Source organism: Manacus candei, unplaced genomic scaffold (assembly GCF_025592945.1).
Source record: "Manacus candei isolate 608988 ecotype Guabito, Panama unplaced genomic scaffold, ASM2559294v1 h1tg000011l, whole genome shotgun sequence".
In the NCBI taxonomy this organism is placed as follows: domain Eukaryota; kingdom Metazoa; phylum Chordata; class Aves; order Passeriformes; family Pipridae; genus Manacus; species Manacus candei.
This window is the reverse complement of record NW_026138059.1, coordinates 17,159,320-17,180,346: the sequence shown is the minus strand read 5'-3', so window position 1 is coordinate 17,180,346 and position 21,027 is coordinate 17,159,320. Positions and strand designations below refer to the sequence as shown.

At 35.2% G+C, this 21,027-nt stretch overlaps 1 protein-coding gene across 1 annotated transcript in view; it reads left to right on the top strand.

The window, feature by feature from the left end:
- The window catches only part of EYS (eyes shut homolog), a 671,723-nt gene that overhangs the window by 6,647 nt on the left and 644,049 nt on the right, over nt 1-21,027 (top strand). Inside the window, exon 3 of the mRNA XM_051778236.1 lies at nt 4,604-4,708. Coding sequence (XP_051634196.1) covers nt 4,604-4,708 — 105 coding nt within the window. The remainder of the gene's footprint in view (nt 1-4,603; nt 4,709-21,027) is intronic.

Genomic DNA, 21,027 nt, shown 5'->3' with positions numbered 1-21,027 from the left:
ATGAAATTAAACTTATTCTGATATCAAAACAAAACTCAGTTTTGTGAATATTATACAAAATCCAACAATAGTTCCACAAGTTCGGATAAAGTATGAAGTTAATGTCTTTAAGTTAAGCAGAAATAAAGTGTGAACCACTGAAAGGTGCAAACTTTCAATATAATGATCTTACAAAGTTGCACTTTTGAAGTGAATTCAATGAGACTTCATCCATTAGATTTATGAAAAGCAATGTTTTTTTTTTTTACCCTTTGATCTCCAGTTATATTTACCTGAGAACTTTGGAATCTCTCCATTTGCTAAAATAGCATGATTATTTTAAACAGAGTAAGTGATATCAGTAATATTGGTGGAGGACAAAACATCTCTGCTATTTTTTTTAGCATGCACTTACCACTTACTCAGTCCTTAGGCTCTTCTCAAGGCTTTTGTATTCCTGTAAAAAAATGTCTTGTGTATCATCAGTGTGTTGGCAGAAAATGTTGCTTCTAAAGATCAGGCAATGCAATTTGCAAGAGTGACAGACTTTCCTATAATTTCCTGTTACATATTTTAAGAACACTGCAATTTTACGCAGCATAAAATATGCTATAGAGTTAATAGTAGAAGATTTGGCTTGTGGTAATTTTTTACATTCTCTTTGTATTTCAGAATCTGGTGACATGATCCCTGTAAAGTGTTTAAGAACTCAGACCTTGAGCTATGATTTATTAAATAACATTTTACTAGTAATTATGTTCAGATGTGTTGTATTAATGCTACCCTTAAAAGTGTAAGCCCACAAAATATTTATATTAACATATTTTTGTGTTGAAAATAATTTGTAGCCAATTAATGATTTTTATCTGATGTTAAAAGGATATTCTCATCAGACATTTCAAATGTGTAGTTGAGATGAGCTGCATACTGAAAACAAAAAGGCTTCTTTGTATCTGTCCAACTTTTTTCATGTCTTGGATACTCAGAAAATATGATCTCACAGTAGCTTCATAGATTCTTTGATTCTCTCTTGAAATATTTTTTAAATACTGTCCATATATTACCTTTGTACTCTGAGGACATGAATTGTTAAATTCCCATAGCAGCTGTTTGTAAGAAGTTTTGAGATATGCCTTTTGTCAGGTGCAACTATCAATTTAATGGCACTCCAAGTTATAACACATAATCAGAAGAGCTAATCATTGTCTACAGTACACAAAAAGCAATTACCTCTATTTTCACTACGTGTGTATTTGATTGGCAGAAATTGCACTAAAACATGAAGGCTTCTCCAAGTTTTAACATGGTTCACAGGAAAAATATGTTATTCTCCTAGCCTCTTCTGAGATGTACAGAATTACCAAAACTGCACTGTTAACTTTTAGATGAAAAATAATATCATTTTTTCATATCTGTAAATAGTACATTTTCCAGTGGCTAGATAGCTAAATTAGACATAAAACAGAAGAGATGCTGAAGGAATGGTAGTAGAGATACACAGAGACTAAAGTCTTAGCTGTTTCTGTCAAAAATACTGCAGGTTTGTCAGGAATAAAAACAGTGAATTATTAAAAGTGAACAGTGTAATGTGTTAACAGCTAAAATATTTCAGAAAGTTTGGTTATCTTTCTAAATCAGTCTGTGAGTACTGTTAGCTAGCACAACTTGTAAATCAGGCAGTGGTTTTCACAAATATATTCATTAGTTATAAGAAAGGTATTCTCAGTGTTTGATAACTCAGATGAGGTGGCTTGTAATTGCTTCTTTGTCAACTGAAGTAATTTTGATGTGGTAACAGCCTCTCACATAAAATCAGCGCCTTTTTAATCAGAGCAAGGATTTGTGCCCCCATTTTCTTCTTCTCTTAAATGGAGAATGGAATTAATACACATGTAGCATGGCCATAGGTAATAAAAACAAAATACCTGAAACCAGATCATTGTCTGTTAAACAAGTATAGCATATGTATATCTACTGTACAGCATTGTTTTGGATATTTGGGACTAATTGTCTAAATTGGAACTAAAACTGTTAATCTATGATGTGGTGTAATACAGACTAATACACTCGGAAACACTGTACTCATTGAACTCTTAAAATAATGGGGATTAGTGGCAACATATCAGAAATTAGATTCAGATTCTGATGCTACTGGTGAGAATTTCTTAGCTATACATTATAGAAGAAATTTATATTTTTCCAAATGAAGATGGAAAATAAATTATCTTTTTCTGCATCTTTTCTCATTTTGACAGAATCATTATACTTCCTGTCAAACTTGAAACAGGGAAATGGCTTTGTCTCCTTTCTCACCTTTTCTACATACAATTAGGTTTTACCACTATTCCTTCACACAGCTAAAGCTCCAACATTCATCTCATGTCCCAAGTTTACCTCTAACATTCATTATTTCATCATCCTCTCAGGACTCCCCAGGTCTTGTAACATTTCATATAGTTCAGTCAAAACATAGCCACAGAATTAACCTTTTGATCAGGTGCCATTTCGATTTTGATTTTCTCAAAGGGTTCGCCTTGCCCACTACAGACTAATTTTTTGTTCTTTATTGAGAATACTCCAGAATATTCCACTACTCTCTGTGTCTTTGTTCCTTTGTTTTATTTCCTACCATCTCATCAGGATTTACAGCCTGAATGACCATTCTATTGAACTTTTATAAAACTTTTGCAACTGTCTCTGCTTATTGTCCATTTTGTCCCGTAAGGACTATTTTCTCAAGATTGAATACAGGACATCCTATATTGCATTAGGTATTGACACTTAGGGAACTGAATTTCACCCTAAAACCTCAGTTTTAAAGTATAGATCCGTAGTCAGAATTATGCATATAGTTGACTCATTTTCCTGCTGAATGCCATACCCTATTTCCTATGCCCAAAAGAAATGAAAATCAAAGAAGATAGATGATAACAGTTCACAAGGAATTGTTGCTATACCTGCTGCAGTCATGTATTAAAATTATGGTACTCTTCAGTTTCATAAGATACCTTTGCTGCCTCAGATTCAGAAAAAAAGCAGAGATAGCTTCACAAAAAGGCAATAAGATGTTAACAAACCTTGGATATCATCAGTAAATGAGGATGATCTCATTCCAACATTTCCCCTAAAATTGCATTTTCTTTACACCTTTAACAATTCAAGGGAGGTGAAAAAGTGTGTTTCAAGGAGTTTTTCTAGCACATGCTTCAACTTACCCATGGCTTGTGACCAGATAATTAATTTTAGAGGAAACTCTCCACCTGTCTACCCAGAAGAAAACAGATGCCAATGCATTTCTATTTATCTTCCTCAAAGACACCCACCATAATCAGGGACCTGAACTAGAAAGCATAAGGAATGCAAATTATCAGAATGAGATCATAAAGACTGCACATAGCGCTACTACCTTATCAGCACTTCAGAGAAAATTCTTTAAAAAATTTAAGAACTGAGAAATGAATTTATATTTTGGTCAGTCCTTGCCATCTGTAATCCTCACTGTTGCCATGGCATACATTAAGCAGAACTCAGCAGCTGCTCCTAGCAGATAGCTTTTTAGTTTACTGAGTTACCTGAACTCTCCCTGGACTATGCTTTTGTCTCACCGTTTTCATCCATGTATCTTGAAGTCTTACAGAAAACGAAGAGATGTTTAGAAGTAGGAAAAAACCCTAATAGAAACCACCCTGTCATAAGTTTAAGTGTGCAAGAGAATCTTGGTGTTACTATGGGCTTCTCCAACGGTGGCCTTTTGTATCTAGTAGATTCAGAAAATACAGACTTTAATAGCTGACTGTCTTCATTCATATGATTCTCTGAGAGGGCATGTATGTGTGCTGCAGATAGGAGACCAAATAGTTTCCACAGTGCAAAGAATTCAGAGGAATTTCGGCTTTTTTTTTCCTTTTATCTTCTGCTTTGCGGTTCACGGAAAGCTCAGCATGCTTTGTACACTGCTGACCTGTCATAGCTACTGAACATGATTTGCCTCCATATTCCTGTGGCTGGAAATAGCTTCTTCTGTTACAAATCAAAGCAACCCCTTTTGTATATTACAAATCTACATTTCACTATACCATCTTTGCTCTTAATTATTTCATCCTCTCTCATTTGCATTTTTCCTCATTAAGTGTTCTTTAGTGATTTGATCACCTTCCTTCTTTGTATTAAACAAAGAAAGAGAAATGTCTAATATTACAGGACTGACAACTTGCTTTAGAACATAGGCTGAACTGTACCATTACACATCACTGTGTAAATTAGTGTTGGCCACATTTTCATATGCAGTCATACTTCACAGTTCTTTTTTAAAGACATGAAAGAAAATTATTCACAAAACTGGACAAAAATTACTTGAATACAGTAATTTTGCATAATGGAAAAAACTCCAGAAGTATGCATAACCTCAGTAAGAAAGCCTTCTATTTTCCTGATTGTCACACTTCCAACTTTGCCTGTCAAAATGGACTGTCTTGTAACCAATGAAGGAGAAAAATTCTTGACATACAGGATGTCTATCAGTAGTCCTGTGTACTCAGTAAGTGTACCTTGGCCAGTGGGGTCAGCACATAGACTATGACAACTCACAGCCTTTTTTCTTTTTTTTTTTAATTCAAACTTTCAGGAGAAACGTGTTCTGTTCATGTGAATGAATGTCTAGACAGACCCTGTTGGAATGGAGGAACCTGTGAAGAGGACATAAGGGGCTTCAAATGCAATTGCCCATTTGGTAAGTATTTATACTTTTTATTCAATTGCTAGTTTGGAATAGTGTGGTTGTGTGACTTCCACATCTGCTACTCCAGTGCTATAAAGCCTTATACAGTGATAGCATTCTGCTTACATTTTGAAAGGTACAGAGCTAGTTATCCAGACTAATAAAAATAAATTTTTCTCTTATTTTTAAAATTCTTCATAATGAATTCTTTTAAATAATAAGCCACATAGATTAAAAAGCACTTGTAGTACTCAAACAACCTGCAAAAGAAATATGACAGAACTGGAGATTTTAATTATTTAGTGCCTATTTGTATAGACACTGATGCCTTAAGCCCCTAATGATTTTTTATTTTTCTAATATTTGTAAAACTTGTAAATTTTATAGGTAGGTTTTAGAAGCAGAAACCCCTTTTTTACCTTGTTCCTTTCCCTTGTTTACACATTCCCTAACCCTCTTACCCCATTCTGTGCCTCCCATATCAAACCTACCCCTGAATTCAGTAGCAGTGTTTAGTCTTTTGTCAAGGCAAAGGCCCAGACTGTTTGGAGAACAGCGTATCAGGGCCTAAACCACAGAATACAGTCAAAAATTAGGTGATCATGTACCCTTTGTGCTCTGACGAGGCTGAAGATGAGGAAGTAAGGGGTCCCAAAAAGACCCCAGACCCAATTCTCAGGGGGAGGGCCCGGGGTGGACCAGAGGAAGGGCCAAAGGGTGGACACATCTGGGATTGGATGGATAATGTTATAAAATGTAACCTCTCAGGCACGGCCGGTGCGCGTGTCGTATACCATCTTAGCCTTGGCAAATAAACCCTTTCTTATCTCACCCCTAATTAACTGCTCCGGAGATTTTTTTTAGCACCAAAATACACAGGCAACAACACCTTATAGCAACACGTTCTTTCAGAAAATGTAGGTTTTAGGCAGCAAAATGTAGAAATTGAGCAAACATACAAAATCTTGGTCTTTGAAATCCTATTCTGCTAGTCAAATTACTTATACCTAAAAGAACTGAACACTGCTTTAATGTTTGTATGACCTCATTCTGGTAGCCTGAGCATGTGTACTTTGTGGCATTTTAAGTATTCAAAGTATTGTATAAGGGTGGAAGATATGGTAGAGGATATAAGGGACATCTAAGATGGATCAGGCCAGGTGGCCAGTGAAATAAGAACAAAGTAAAAAGACGAATCAAAATTAAGGGAGAAAGATATATAACGTTGGAGATTTTTGTTTTGCTAATTATATATACTCTGTTTAATTTGGGATTTTGCATATCATTGTGTATTGACTAAGAAAATATAGAAGAGGCTGGGCTAAGAATTCCTGACCATAAAAATCCTTTGACTTGGATCGTCAGCTTTTTCCATTTTTATTAAACATTGTGGCAAAAAAAGCCTGTGGTAGAGATATTGCAACTGCTAAGTTCATTCATAAATATAGATGAGAAAATACTGATAAATCATGAAAAGGTTTTTGTTTTGACATGCGTTTATAAGGTCATTGTTAATATGAAAAATAACATCAGAAAAATTAATTTTATACTGTACTGTGGTGTTTCAAAGATACTGATGGTGATCAGTAAAACCTAGAAATGTCAGAGTACTGAAATACAGGTCTCCAACCATCCTTCTCAACTGGAACAACTGATTTAAAGAGCACTTTAGTATAGTTAATATCAAGAGATCCTTAAATTCTTTGAGGGTGGTATTCCACTGAGTTGGGAACTGAAGACAATACTGAGCGATATCTTCAAAGGTATGGTGATGCTTTCAAGTTTGTTGCTTCATTGGGGCAAATGTAAGCATGTCAAGTTTCACTGAATAAGGGTTGTAAGAAAACATTAACAGGGACATTATCTCCTTTGTTCTTCTGAGATTCTTACGTGTTTAACTCTTGTTGCTAAAACTTTTACCCATAGCGGATTTTTAAACAGAAGCATTCTGCACCTTCTTTCACAGATGTGAGAGGAGATGTCTTTCATGCACTGCGTGTCAGTGATAGAAAAGAAAATTGTTGTGACATTGTCTTAGTAGATCGTTTGTGCCTCTTTCTTTAAAGAAAAGTCAGGCTGTAAACTTTTTCTTATCCAATTAATTTTTGTTATAATTCTCAGTGTGTGCATATCATCTGGAACAATGAAGTTTATGTAATGGACACATACAGTAGAAATTATGAGTTTCATTCTATTGACTCTAATAAAATGCTGTGAATAGCAGTGGTTCTTTTACATCATCAGTCAAATGATCAAAAAAATTCACAGTGAATCAGGAGTTATCTGTAGAAATGATCAGTTATTTTTGAAAAGAGTTAACACTTGCTGTATTACAATTTGCAGTTCCATTACTAATATAATAGCAAACTGAATTAAAGAGGGAGAAAATTGCATAGTGATGTGCATACCTAACAATGAGCTGAAAAGAGGAGAATTTTAATCTAAATGTGATATGGATTCCATTTGTGCCCTTGGGTAAATTAATTAATATCGCAGTTCATAGTCTCTGGGTGAAGGTGTAGATAAACAAATGTAACCATGTCACAAATACATTGTAATGATTAAGTAATGTCTGTAAATTGCCTGAAAACACAAGTTGCTACATTATAATGTTGGATAATTTTACTACTAGCTCAGTTCTAACAAAAGTATCACTTCAAAAGATAACACAGTTAACTTAAGTTGTTTCAGTTTTCAAACATGTAGAGTTCCTTCATCCTTGAGTAGTATGATTTCTCTTCCTGTTAAGAAATCAGAACTATATCTATTTAGCAAATCTAAATATATACATTTAATTGCATGTGCTAATTTTATGAAAATACACCTTGTGCTTTCTTAGTCACTTTCAAGTAGTTCAACGTCTTAACATGTGGTCAATTTTAATTCTTAAACTGTTATTTTTATATGACAAATCTTCTTTTCACAGCTTTAAAAATAATTCATTACATTCTCTACAGTAAAGCCAAGATATTTCTTAGAAATTATTTCAGTATTCCATCCTACTGTTGATAAGATATTGTCACTAAATAGGACGAAATGAGGTCATTTAATCATATAGATCATTAATTCCCATAAATGTATCCTGGCATCGCTGGAAACCTAACATAAAAATAGATAACTAGAGTAAATTCTTTCCTTTTAAGCAATTTGTTTTGATTTTTTTTTTCTTTTTGCATGTTTGGTTTTGTTCTTTTTAATGTCCCTGTACTATACACTAATTTTGTTATTACACCATAAGAAGCCCATCCATCAAAAAGTATAAAAAGGTACATGGACTCTTCTGGGTCCACTCTTGTGGATTTTTGTGGCAGAGCACAATCATCTTTTGCATCTCAAGCTAAGAAAGAGTAATATACAAATGGATCAAATAGAATCAGACAATGTCTTTAGATATTGTGTGAAATAATTATGTTGCTCCTTTTTTTTCTGTGTAGAAGACACGAGTCTTTCAGGTGAACATTGTAACTATCTTTTGAAAGTGTTTAACAGGAAAGTAATTTTGTAATAATATAGCTTATTGACATATTCTGATGACCTTATACAGGAGACTTTACAAGCATTACTTTTGCACTTAAGCATTTTAGATAATAGTATTTCCATTTACCTGATGAACAGTGTTGGTTGATTATGGTGTATGATTATCAACAGTGAATTTTTTAAGGGATTTTTTTAAAATAATGTTAAGACTGCGTCCTTTTATAGATCTTTCTTTTCTGGGACATAGAACATACTACCTCAACACCACTTGTTTATCTATATACCTTTATCTGTATATATATATGTGTATATATATTAATGTATACATATCTGAAAGGTGTATATTTCTATACCTATACCTTCCTAAAAGAGTAGCTTCTGGAAAAGTGATCTCCACTTCCCACTCAATATATGGACCATTGTGGACAGACTCAACATTGACACTACATGACCACCATCTCCAGACACAGAACTTTCTAGTCAGGTTATTAATTGATAAAATTAACATAAGGAATTTTTAATAAGATTCTTAAAATATGGGGAAAGCACCATAAGCCCTATAAACAGGGTGTAAAAGTCCACCAAACCTTCTGCTCAGAACTGTGATAGAGACAAATGCTGCACCTATAGCAGCTATGCCTGGAAGACGGCACTAGAAAAGCAAGGAATTCCAAAGAGTCTGAAATCTGTGTTCCAACACAGCAAGAAGTCTTTCAGTGTTAAATAATACCATCTGGTAAGATGTTTTTCATCAATTTGATCAAAAGAAACTGCAGCCTCTTTACTTGGAGCAGAGAAAACCTCCAGTCAGAATGAAAAATACTAAGGAAAACATGATAGGCACAGTTTTTTGCCATCACTCACCATCCCCATGTCATATTTTTCATTAGAAACATAGGGACTGATCAGTATTGATTAATTTGTATTCTGAATTCAGTCTAATAAATGGGCAACATAAATCCATCTTCATCAATGGAACCAATGGCAGAGAAAATTTCAGTGGTGATACAGCTAGTATATGATATTAGATTTAATATGTGATATTGGAGCTAACATGGTTTTGGCTCAATACAGAGTGAATGTAATTCTTCACAGAGTCTATCAAGAAAACTGAAGGGCAGATAACTGATGAGGAAGGCCTGGAGGACATTATTTGAACCTTTGTTGTGCTCCAAGATTTGTTAAGATTAATGTGTCCACAAAACATTTTACCTATCAGTGAATCAGCATTTTTAGTAGAGAAAAAAGTATCTATGGAGAGTGTTAGATCTGCTCTTGTTTCAAGAAATAACATGTACATTTTCAAAACCCATGGATTCATTGCCTATATATTTTACTGACTTGCAGTTTCTTTGTACATTCTTCTTCTTTTATGTGGCTCAGTCTTCAGATCATTTTTATTAGTCCCTCGTGTTTATTTTTTTTTCATTTTGGCTATTTATATTGCTCATTGAAACATTATTAATTTCTTCTATTTTTTTTTCCTTCAAAGTTTGTTTTATAATGCTTGCTTCAGGTTATTTTCTGAAGAAATGCCACTTGTTGCCCTTTCCATTCTTCTCCCTTTGGTATTTCACTTTTTTTTTCTCTAAGATAACTAATATTTAGAAACGCTTATTTGTTGCAGGTATGTTTATATAGACTAATTAAATTTATGTTTCTTGCAGGCAGGCTCGTTAGCAAGAATTTTTCTTTACTTTGTCACTGAGTACTTGTGTTCCTTTTATGATTAACCTGGTATTTATTTATTTGTTTTAATTTTCAACTTTGTTTTTAATTACTTTGATAGATGAACTCTTTTAACTGATCTTTTCAGATCTCCTGGTTTATTAATGTAGAATTAAGCATTTCAAATTTGGAGAGACTGTTTTTACAGGTTTTCTTTTTCATTTAGTTCACTCTCAGTAAAACATTGTGTGGAGTGCCATGGTAGCCTTTTATTGAGGGAGTGACTCACTGTTTTACTCACCTTTTTCTTTTAGTCTTTCAGATAGATGAGAGTAGGAGTAAAATGGAAGATTTCATTTTTGTATGTTTCAGTGTAGATGAATATGCCATTAGACTTTGCTTTACATCTGAAAAGTTCTAAACATAGCACCTTGTTTTGAGAAAAATAAAATCATGAGTGACTTCAGAAAGATTAATTTTTTAAAATAACTTAAAAGATAAGCAGCAGCTGAATAAAATTGTAGCAACAAAAAGATATCTAACCCAGCTGTTTCCATGACAACCTCCCTTTTTGGATTTAAAAAACCCATTTCTGCATTACTCCTGAGCTACTCATCACTTTCATTGTATGTTATTTCAATTGATATATATTTCTATTTCATCCATATAAAAAGGTCAGATGAAACACGACAGAAAGTATTTTTCTATTTGTATTATAGTAGAGTCCATGATGCCTGATTTATATTAGAAACAATTATGTAACATTCATTATGTACATGTTTTCATTTTGTGGTAGCATCAGCATTAATATGAGAGAGTTCAATAGGTTTTGTTTGTTTTTTTGTTTTAAGGGCAATTATCACTGTTGTAAAGAAAATTGGAAATGGTTTGATATATTAAGGATTGCTTTCCCTATTTTGTAGTTGTAGAGACAAAATTGATACATGTGAGATGAACATTTTGCTGGAAAGAGGTACCAGTCTAACGTACCAGAGCATTAACTGAGAGAGCTTACATTCAGAAAATGAAGTTTTAGACAGCTGAAGATAGATGAGATGAATCCCAGCTGAAGTGATTTTCTCTGTGACTAGAAACATTGCAGTAAAAGTAGACAGAGGTCTCAGTGTTATTCTGATGCTATTTGTCCATCTTTACAACTGAATTTTGGAGATTTTTTTTTAATTCATATAGTTTTCTGATATTCACATTATACCTTTAAGGTTCCAAAAAGGCTTCATCTACTTTAATAAAGCACAATGATTTGTTTTAATCCATTGTCTGGATCTGAAAAGGACAAGCAGAATATGTGCATATATAACTAAATGTGAATCATCAGAGAAATAACATGAAGGATGTTATGTGTGGCAGGATGATAAGGGCAGAATTGCAGTCTGTATAAATAGTGAAAATAAGCTTTAATATGGCACCATTAAAAAGTTCAATAAAATGAAACCTCACAAAAGCTACCACACAATTTTATGAAGTTCAACATAATTTGCAGTCCTTTTTAAAAAATAACTCAGGACCAAAAAAGTGAAGATACTGCCTGAATTGTGGAAGTACAGTGACAGTGTTTGAGGAAAACTGCACACTACCTGCATATGTTATGCCTCTCACAATTGAAAATAAAAATTTAAACTAATTAATAGCATGGTTTTGCTGCAGCCAAATTATAGTCTAGGCTGCCCACATTATTTGTCAGTTGTTGCATCCAACCTCAATAGGCAGCCCTCAAGTCAGATATTCAGTCCAAACAAAACCAGAAAGTCCTGAGACCAGATTCACACAGTTCACTTTAATGACAATAAATCAATGCTGATGAAATTAGCGATACTATAAAGGCCATCAGTGATCAATTTGGCACATCTGTTTCTTAAGAAAATAGCCCCTGTGCATGTCACTGGGGTTTACTAGAGCATACAAAAGCTAAGGGCATCTTTACTTATGATCCTAGTTACGGTCAAATTTAATGATGATCTACGTGATTAAACTGGGATCCCTTCACAAGGTTAATTGATTCTTCAACAAAATATTTTAATTTTTTGTAATTTTAGAATGCTATATCAACTACTCTTCTTTTTGTCGTTTCTTAAATAGCCTGTACACCTTAGACAACGTGTTCATCTCTGCACTGTGTACCTGGGTATGTTTTTCTTTGGTGAAGATATTTTTAAAAACATAGTATCTTCACAGAATCATTGGATTGGAAGGAGTACTTCCAGCACTCCTGCAGAGACACTTTCCACTGGACAAGGTTTTTCTATCCAACCTGGCCTTGAACACTTCCAGGGATGGAGTATTCACAACTTCTCTGGACAACCCGTTCAAGTACCTCACCCCCCCTTATAGTAAAGAATTTCTTCTTAATATCTAAACTAAACCTACCCTCTTTCAGTTTGAATCCATTTCCCCTTGTCCTATCACTGTATGTACTTGTAAGAAGTCCTTCTCCAGCTTTCTTGTAGACACCCTTCAGGTACCAAAAGGTTGCTCTAATGTCTCCTCAAAGCCTCCTCTTTTCCAGGCTGAACAGCCCCCATGCACTGGTCCTGTCTTCATAGGAAAGGTGCTCCAGCCCTCTGTCCAACTCAGTGGCCCTCCTCTGGACTTCTTCCAACAGGCCCATGTCCTTCTTATGTTGAGGGCCTCAGGCCTCAATACTCCAGATGGGGTCTCATGAAAGCAGAGTGGAGTGAGAGAATCACCTTCCTTGACCTGTTGGCCACATTTCTGATGATGCAGTCCATGTAACAGTTGGCTTTTTGGGGTGTAAGTACTCATTACTGGGTCATGTTGAGCTTCTTGTCAACCAACACCCCCTGTAAGGCTTCTTACAAATCATTCTCCACCCAGCTTGTATTTGTGCTTGGGACTGCCCTGACCCAGGGGAAGGATCTCACATTTGGCATTTTGAACTTCATGAGGTTCACACAGACCTACCTCTCAAACTTGTCAAGGTCCCCCTGGATGGCATGCCTTCCCTGCAGTGTGTCAACTGCACCACACGGATTGATGCTGCCAGCAAAGTTGCTGAGGGTGCATGCAATCCCATTGTCCTACTGCCAACAAAGGTGTTAAACAATGCTGGTCCCAATACCGACCCCTGAGAAATGCCATTCGTCACTGGTCTCAACTTGGACATTGAGCCATTGACTGCATCTTACTGACATTTTTCTTGAATAAGTTCAATATAAACATCCTTGGGCCCATGTACAGTTTCAGTTTGGGCATTGTGGATTTTTTAATACCTAGACATCCAAGTTACATATCAATGATAAAACCATATTTGTACAAACATAAAACTCATTTTTAAGTATACGCATAACCTCATATATATTTATGATTGTTCATGTTAATAATCAAAATTGCTTATGAAAATTTATTTGATTTAACAAACAAAGCCATAAGTTGATGAAAAAGGATCTGTATGTACTTTATCAAGGAAACATTTAAATAGAAAGTACACCAACTTTTATCTTTTCTACAGGTGATGAGTCTTTATCATCAAAAAATTTCATGTTTCTTTCAGTAAATTCCACATAAACTTATTTACTTACCCTACACATAGTTTTTTTCTGTCTTCCTTAGTATTGTATTTTTTTAATGAAAAATATATTTTATTTTCCTGAATGTGGATGATGAAAGCTACTGTACTTCATGGGAATATGTCTGTATCATTTCTATGCCTTCTTTTATTACTTTGCTTATACTCCTCTATGACAATGCAGCTCTGCCATGTTTTTTATTTCTTTACTGTTTATGAATTGAAATTGGTAACAGGGCTGGAAAAGATACTTATCCTTGCAGATAAAAGATATCCTTGCAGACCAACTTTGAGTGACAAATCTATCATTGACAGGCACATGATTTTCATCATTTACACAATGAAAAATTAATCCATTGCAGTTAGCAGTGCAAGAACTGGTTGAACTTATAGTCTGCCATCATAACTAGGCACGGTTATTCTCTCCAGTCTACTTTGCAAAAACTGCAGTTAGACAGGAAATTGGCTATCTGGTTATTCTTTCTACTTACCAGGTAGGAATCCAGAGCATAACCCATCTGCAAGTAGTCCCTGAGAGGATTCACCAGCTTTCTTCCCTAAGCTTGTAACTCAGACTATGCCAGCTGTGTCAGCCGGACTTTCAGAAAATAAAAAGCATGCTTTGACAGCTGGATGGGGAGCCTGTACATCAGCCAGGAGAGAAACAGAACATAGTACAGATTGCACATAATTCCAGGAGAATTATTCAGCTTTGCTAACTGGGACTTAGTTAAAATCTGCTATTCTTTGAACTTCTTGGACAAATTCAAGTGGTTTTTTTTCAAGCAAGTTCATTTAAGTTCCTTGTCATTGAATTAACTTCCTTGTAATCTGAAACAAAGCTTTACATTTTTTTTTTTTAAATCTATATTGGTTTTGGCTGGGATAGAGTTACTGTTCATCATAACGCCTCATATGGTGCACTGCTTTGGATTTGTGACCAAATCAGTGTTGATATCATACCAGTGTTTCTTGCTAAGTGGTGCTTGCACAGCAACAAGGCCTTTCCATTTCTCACACTACCCTGGTGGCAGGTAGGCTGGGGCTGCACAGGGAGTTGGGAGAGGCCACAGCCTCCCCTGAGACAGCTGAGCCCAACTGACCAAAGGGACAGCCCATACTATTTGGTGTCATGCTTAGCATACAAAACTGAGGGAAGAAGGAAGTAGGTAACATTTGTCTTCTCAAGTCACTGTTAGGCATGATGGAGCTCTGCATCCCTGGAGATGGCCAAATATCTGACTTGTGATAAGAACCAGTGAATTAATTTCTTAGTTTTCTTTACTTGCATGCAGTTTTCCTTTCCCCATTAAACTCTCTTTTTCTAAACCCACGAGTATTTCTCACTTTTGCTCTTTCATTTCTCTCTCTTATACCATGGTGGAGTAGTGAGTGAGCAGCTGTGTTGGGTTCAGCTGCCCAATGGCATTAACAAATCACATTACCATATATTTTCCTCCTTGTTTTTGCTCCTTAAAATGAGATGCAATTATATATTAAGATTACCTAAAGCATTATATTATCATTTTAGTAAAACAGATTTGTTACATATTCCTGTATGCTTTGAGATAAATTTAGCTCTGCTGATTCTGAACTGCAATAGCATTCTAGTAGCACTGTTAGTTCCAGTAGCACAACAAATAGTTAATCCTACCAGTTATTTCCATTCTTCAAGTATATGTAGGAAGTTATCAGCGAAGAATACTTTTTTCCACCCACCTATGTCTTTCTAGTTATTTTTTTTTATTCAAATATTCAGTCTTTCAACCATTACTGTAATAAAAGAATTCTAAGTTCTCTTCAGAGTGAAAGCGGATTAGCTTTATCCACTTCTGTGGTAAAGGTATATAGCTATAGCTATGAACTGAACACTGGGAGTTTAGCATCACTAGCTACAGTTACATTTTTTGAAACTTTTTACCCCCTTATTCTAATTTAACTGAGAAACCTGAACGCAGCATCCTAAACTTTTTTTTGCATTGTTTAAATGCTGTACTGGAATCAGAATCATAGAATGGTTTGAGTTGGAAGGGATCTTAAAGATCGTCCAATTCCCACCCCCCTGCCATAGGCAGGGACGACTTCCACTCGACTAGGTTGCTCAAGGCCCCATCCATTCTACACTTCCAGGGGTGGGGGGCATCCACAATCTCTCTGTGCTACCTGTTCCAGTGCCTCACTATCTCACCATAAAGAATTGCTTCCTAACATCTACTCTAAACCTGACTCTTTCAGTTTAAAACCATCTCCCCTTGTCCTTTCACTATCTGCCCTTATATAAAAAGTCCCTCTCTCTCCTTTTTATAAGCCCGCTTTAGGTACTAGAAGGCTGCAATGAGGTCTCCCTAAAGCCTTCTCTTCTCCAGGCTGAACAACCCCAGCTCTCTCAGCCTGTCTTCATAGGAAAGGTGTTCCATCCCTCTAGTTATTTTGGTGGCCCTCGTCCGGACCCACTCCAGCACGTCCAAGTCTTTCTTGTATTGAGGACCCCAGAATTGGACACAGTACTGCAGGTGGGGTGTCATGAGGGCACAATAGAGGGGCAGAATCACCTCCCTTGACCTACTGGCCACTTCTGTTTTGATTCAGCTTTTGGGTATTTAGGTGTGTTTTTTTTTTTGCTTTTTTTACAGTTGGCTTTCTATACTGTGAGTGCACACTGTGGCTCATGTACAATTTTCATCCACAAGAATCCACAGGTCCCTCTCCACAAGTCTTCTCTCAGTGAGTTCTTCTCCCAGTCTGCACTCATATCTGGGGTTGCCTCTAACTAGGTGGGTCACCCTGTACTTGGACTTGTTGAACTTCATAAGGTTTTGTGGGCCACTTGAGCAGCAAACCCTGCCACTTCGGCAAAAATTACAAAAGAAAAAAAGGCAGCATCTGGAACTTTACAGGGCTATTTCTGGCAAGGTCTCTCAGTGTAGTCCAGGCAGTAGCAGCACCAGCGCAACTGTTACCTGTGGAATTCTCCACTATGATAGGAAAGGAGAGTTAATGGCAAAGCTTTTCAATCATTAGAAGCATCAGATCTCAAACTGTGATGAAATAAATAGAACTAGCACTTTTAGACTTGTGACTTTTTTGAATTTTAAATTAGTGAATTTAATGGGCTTTTACACGCAAAAAGCTTCACTATATAAAAGTTTACTTCACAAAGAACATTGTCACATAAAGTTTATTTGATAAAGGATAAATATAATAAACTTTAAATGCTTAAGATACTATTTCTTAGTCTCTATTTTCTAATTTTAATTATCTGATTAATTGATAACTAGGATAGAACTTTTTAACAAGTTAAAAAAAGTAGATTTTTGTATGCATTCCTGCATATGAAGTATTATCTGGCTTTAGAAGGAGAAATTAATAGTCAAGACTTTCAAGAAATAATGAAACTTGATATTTCATAACAAGCTTTATTAGAATTTAGAGAAAAAAATAGAATAATCTTACATTTCAGGAAGATTTATACCTATTGCAAAAGATAGCTATCATGACTTAAGTTGAATACACTAGTTATCTTGTTGCCTTTCATAAAGGCAAATGGTTTTGAGAACATCTGAAGGAATATCAGCAAATAGTGCAAATCTCTATAATGTTGCTGTCATTTATGAAAGTGTATTGATTAGATAAAATTGCACTTACTAGCTGTGCATGTGATTAATTAATTATTTATTCTACTTAATGAAATCTACAGAAATAATTAGTCACACTAAATGTCTTCTAATTATTCATTTTCTACAAAAGAATTAATGTATTTCAAATCATCAAAAGAACAGTCATTACCAACCAAACTTGATTACTCAGTGAAATGCACGTGAGATGCCTCCATAAGAACAATCTTAAAAGCAGTGGAAGGAATAAGACTGAGTTAATCAGGTTGTGTGAGGAAGTATCTGTTGTCAGGTTGAAACTGGTATTTAGAAGTTTTATTCTTTACATCTAAAATACTATATGGTTTAACTGATTTCAAATTAATACGACAAATGTCAGAAAGGCTTTTCACTACTGTACTCTGAGACACCTGAAACCTATTTAAAAGTCTGCTTTTCTCAAAGTATTGCTCCAAAAGAATAGTCCATGGAAAACAATGAAGATTATCATTACTCTGCAATACCTGCTTCTCTTCTCCTTCCTGCTCCTGCTCCTCCCCTCCCAAAAATGCCACAATGCCTAGTAATATTAAAGGGAGATTTCTTACTGACTACCAAGTAACACAGTAGTGCTCTTAAGTGTTGGGAATTTTTTTTTGTATTGTAAGTAACAGGTTTTATTGCAGTATTTCTACGCGAAAAAATACAATAACAGTGTTCAACAACTGCATGCAGCTACAGAAGTGGGATCTTATTAGAGAGGTCTCAGAGAAACAAGGTAAAATCTTTACTCTGATGAAACAATATGGACTTTTCTGATTATTTACAGTGAATCATGCATTTTTCAAGGTGAATATGGCTTTGAAAAAGAGCATACTTTATGAACTTCTAGCTTTGCAATCACTGGAAAAACTTCAGAATGCTTAAATGTTGCCTTGGCTGTCAAACTGCATTCAGTTCATCCATAATTTTATGGGAGGAAAAAGAAATCTTAATAGAAAAAATTGTTTTGGAAGAAAAATGCTTTTTTAGCCAAAACTAAAACAAACAAACAAACAAGTGGTGTTGCCATGGTGCTTCATGTTCTTTCCTTCATAACCTATAATCTCTGATTGTATTTCTATGATAAATTGTAGTCTTCATGTTTTGGGACATACATTTTGTGTCTTCTGAGTCTCATAGCTTCATCTTGGAATCTGAAGTCAACTTGTCTCAGCAATTTAGGCTGTTTTGCAATAATGATTGAATGTTAAAATTTAAATGATGACAAATCGATGACACACGTAAGTGGTAACCATGTATTTTCAAAAGATGAGTGAGCAACTGGCTGGACAAACAGTACAGAACAACAACTGGGAAAAAACATGAGAAGAAATATCATGTTCTGACAATCTCTGCCAAAAATTCAGGTGCACAGAGTTCTGAAACTACAGATAATAGCAATTTGTCAAATGCATTGTCTTTATAGCCACTTACAGATGTGACAGCTAGGTGAGAGTTTTTATGTCAATCAGTCTAACACATCTAATTGGATTTCTTTTCCTGAAGTCCTTTTCCCCTTTCTCTGCCAGTAATCTCCTCATTAATTTAAAAGTTTAATTTTTTTTTTCAAGCAGGAAATTAATGCCATTTAAAAACATCCAAAAATCTTTTTAGAATGTCTCTAGACACATGCAATATTTTGTGTTCCTTAACTAGCTCTATACATCACTCAAGTTTCTACCATTCTATTTTCTTCATAATTATTTTTAAAACTTTTATTCTTTATTTTTTTAATGCAAAGTAATAATAAAAATTGAGTGCAAAATATTTTTTACAAAAAATATAAGACTATGAGCCAGATAATGTTATAGTACTAGTGTTGCTCTGCATTCAGGGGAATGTAGCAGGCTCAGAGGGTGAGTACCACAACTAGATACAGGTCAAAGGCTTCTGTGTATTAACAGGAAAGATAAGTCTCCTTATAACATTTGAAATCAGTTAAATCCTATATATTTTGCAGCTTGCAGACAGAATTGTTTCTATTACTGTGGTCTTGTTGCCCTAGAACACCCTTTCTGATTTCCTCTGAACAATCTGTCTTGCCATCCAGTTTTACTGGTAAATATACTGGAGGTTGGTTCTTTTGGCAGAAGAGTCTGAATATAAAAGCTTTGTTGCCGTTCAAGTGATTATTCCTTATATCTATATCAATATACATCAATTACATATAGTTTCTTTTAATAAACATATCTAATAAACAAAACAAACATATTTATAATGAGTTGCAATATAGGTGCATGGTCTATGCAAAATTAAAATACCTGAAAATAAAAATACAATGAGGTAAACAACGAAACTCTCCCAAAGTGTTTCAATTTTTAGTTGTATATATTGGTGCTTAACCTTATTAAGACCAGTTTGAAATAAATTTATTTCCAATATGAATCAAGCTGTGAACTAGCCATGATGAAAAAGCTAAAATAACCTAGTGATCCAATATTTCCTTACAATTGGATGCTACTTACATTTTTGAAAGGACAGTTCATGTATTCTACATGCTAAGGACATTAATCAAAATGGATTTTATCCTATTAGTGAATTTTGTTCTCTTAGCTGAATTTCAATGATCACTTCATCACTGTGTTTAATTGCCAACACGTTTAGTCCATTGTTCATAAATGTTATTAAGATATTAATATTCACAGAATTCCACTGCTATTTGAAAATATGGAAAGTAACTTCAAGAGCTGGTTGCCTGCCACATAGATAGAGGGCTGTAGGATCAATACTCTCACCTTTAATTATTAAAATTTTTAAAATTAAAGATCTGAGGATATATGCATCAGAACAAAGAGCTGAATTGCCAAGGAAGATGCAGGCTTGGATGTGCAGTGATATACGAGTAAATACCATGTAAAATACCATGCGTGACGTTGCTTTATGACCCACTTTTTAACTAAGTGAATCCTCTCTTTGCCCTTTTAATTTATTTTTTTTAAGTTTATAGTAACTTTTGCCACTTAATTCAGACCAAATTGTGATCACAGTGTTCAGCCATATTTGGAAAGTAAAGTTCAAGCCTTGATTTCTGCTTCAAAAATTGAGGGTTAATATCACAGTGCAAGAAACTTCTCTAACGCCCCAATAATTCTCAGAAGTATGAAAGAAATTGAGGTACAGGATAAGTCTAAATTATTTCCCAACTACAGTGAAAGTGGAGAACTGCAATTTTGAGTTATAAAAAAAATAAAAAGTCATAGGGTCTGTATGATTATATGTTTATGATTATATGTGTTTTGAAAGAATCAATGAGGCCACTTCCAACACTTTAATTGTATTTGTTGTCCACACAGACTGAGAACCACAGCCTTTCACCCTGCTGGAAGCATCACTGTTGTTTGTAGACAGACTGACTACTGAGCAGTATGGTTTTGTGTTCTTATGTGGCAGATTCCTTGGCAAAAGCCAACACAGATTTAACAAAGGTAAATTGGGTTTAAACAACCTGAATGCTTTCAATGACAGTTTGCTCACTGAATGAGGGGAGAGATGTGAATGTTATCTACCTTGAATTTAGTAAATCATTTAGCACAGTCTCCTACAACATCTCCTTTGACAATGTGGATCAGAAATAGACCACACAGATGGATCACAGTCAGGGGAAAGTGGCCTATACTGTTGAGCTCAGAGGAGGGTGGATAAAGTCAAACAGGCACCCACTCATGAGTGAGTTTGTTCAATACCTTTCTAGATTATATGAAGGATGGGACTGAATGTATCATCACCAAGTTTGTGGATGACACTAAACTGTGTGGAGAAGTGATTAAGTTAGAAAGAAGAGCACCCATACAGAGAGACTTCAACAGGTTAGAAAAACTGGGTCAGCAAGAATCACGAAAGTTCAACAAGGCTAAATATAAAGTCCTGTAACTGGAATAACCCCAAAGAGCAACGCAACTTGGGTCTTTCCCCCTATAAGCAGGTGGGGATATATCACTGTTAGGAAGACCCTGGGATCAGAGTGTATAGCAAGCCGAACTTGAGCCAGCGGTATGTGGCTCAGCAGC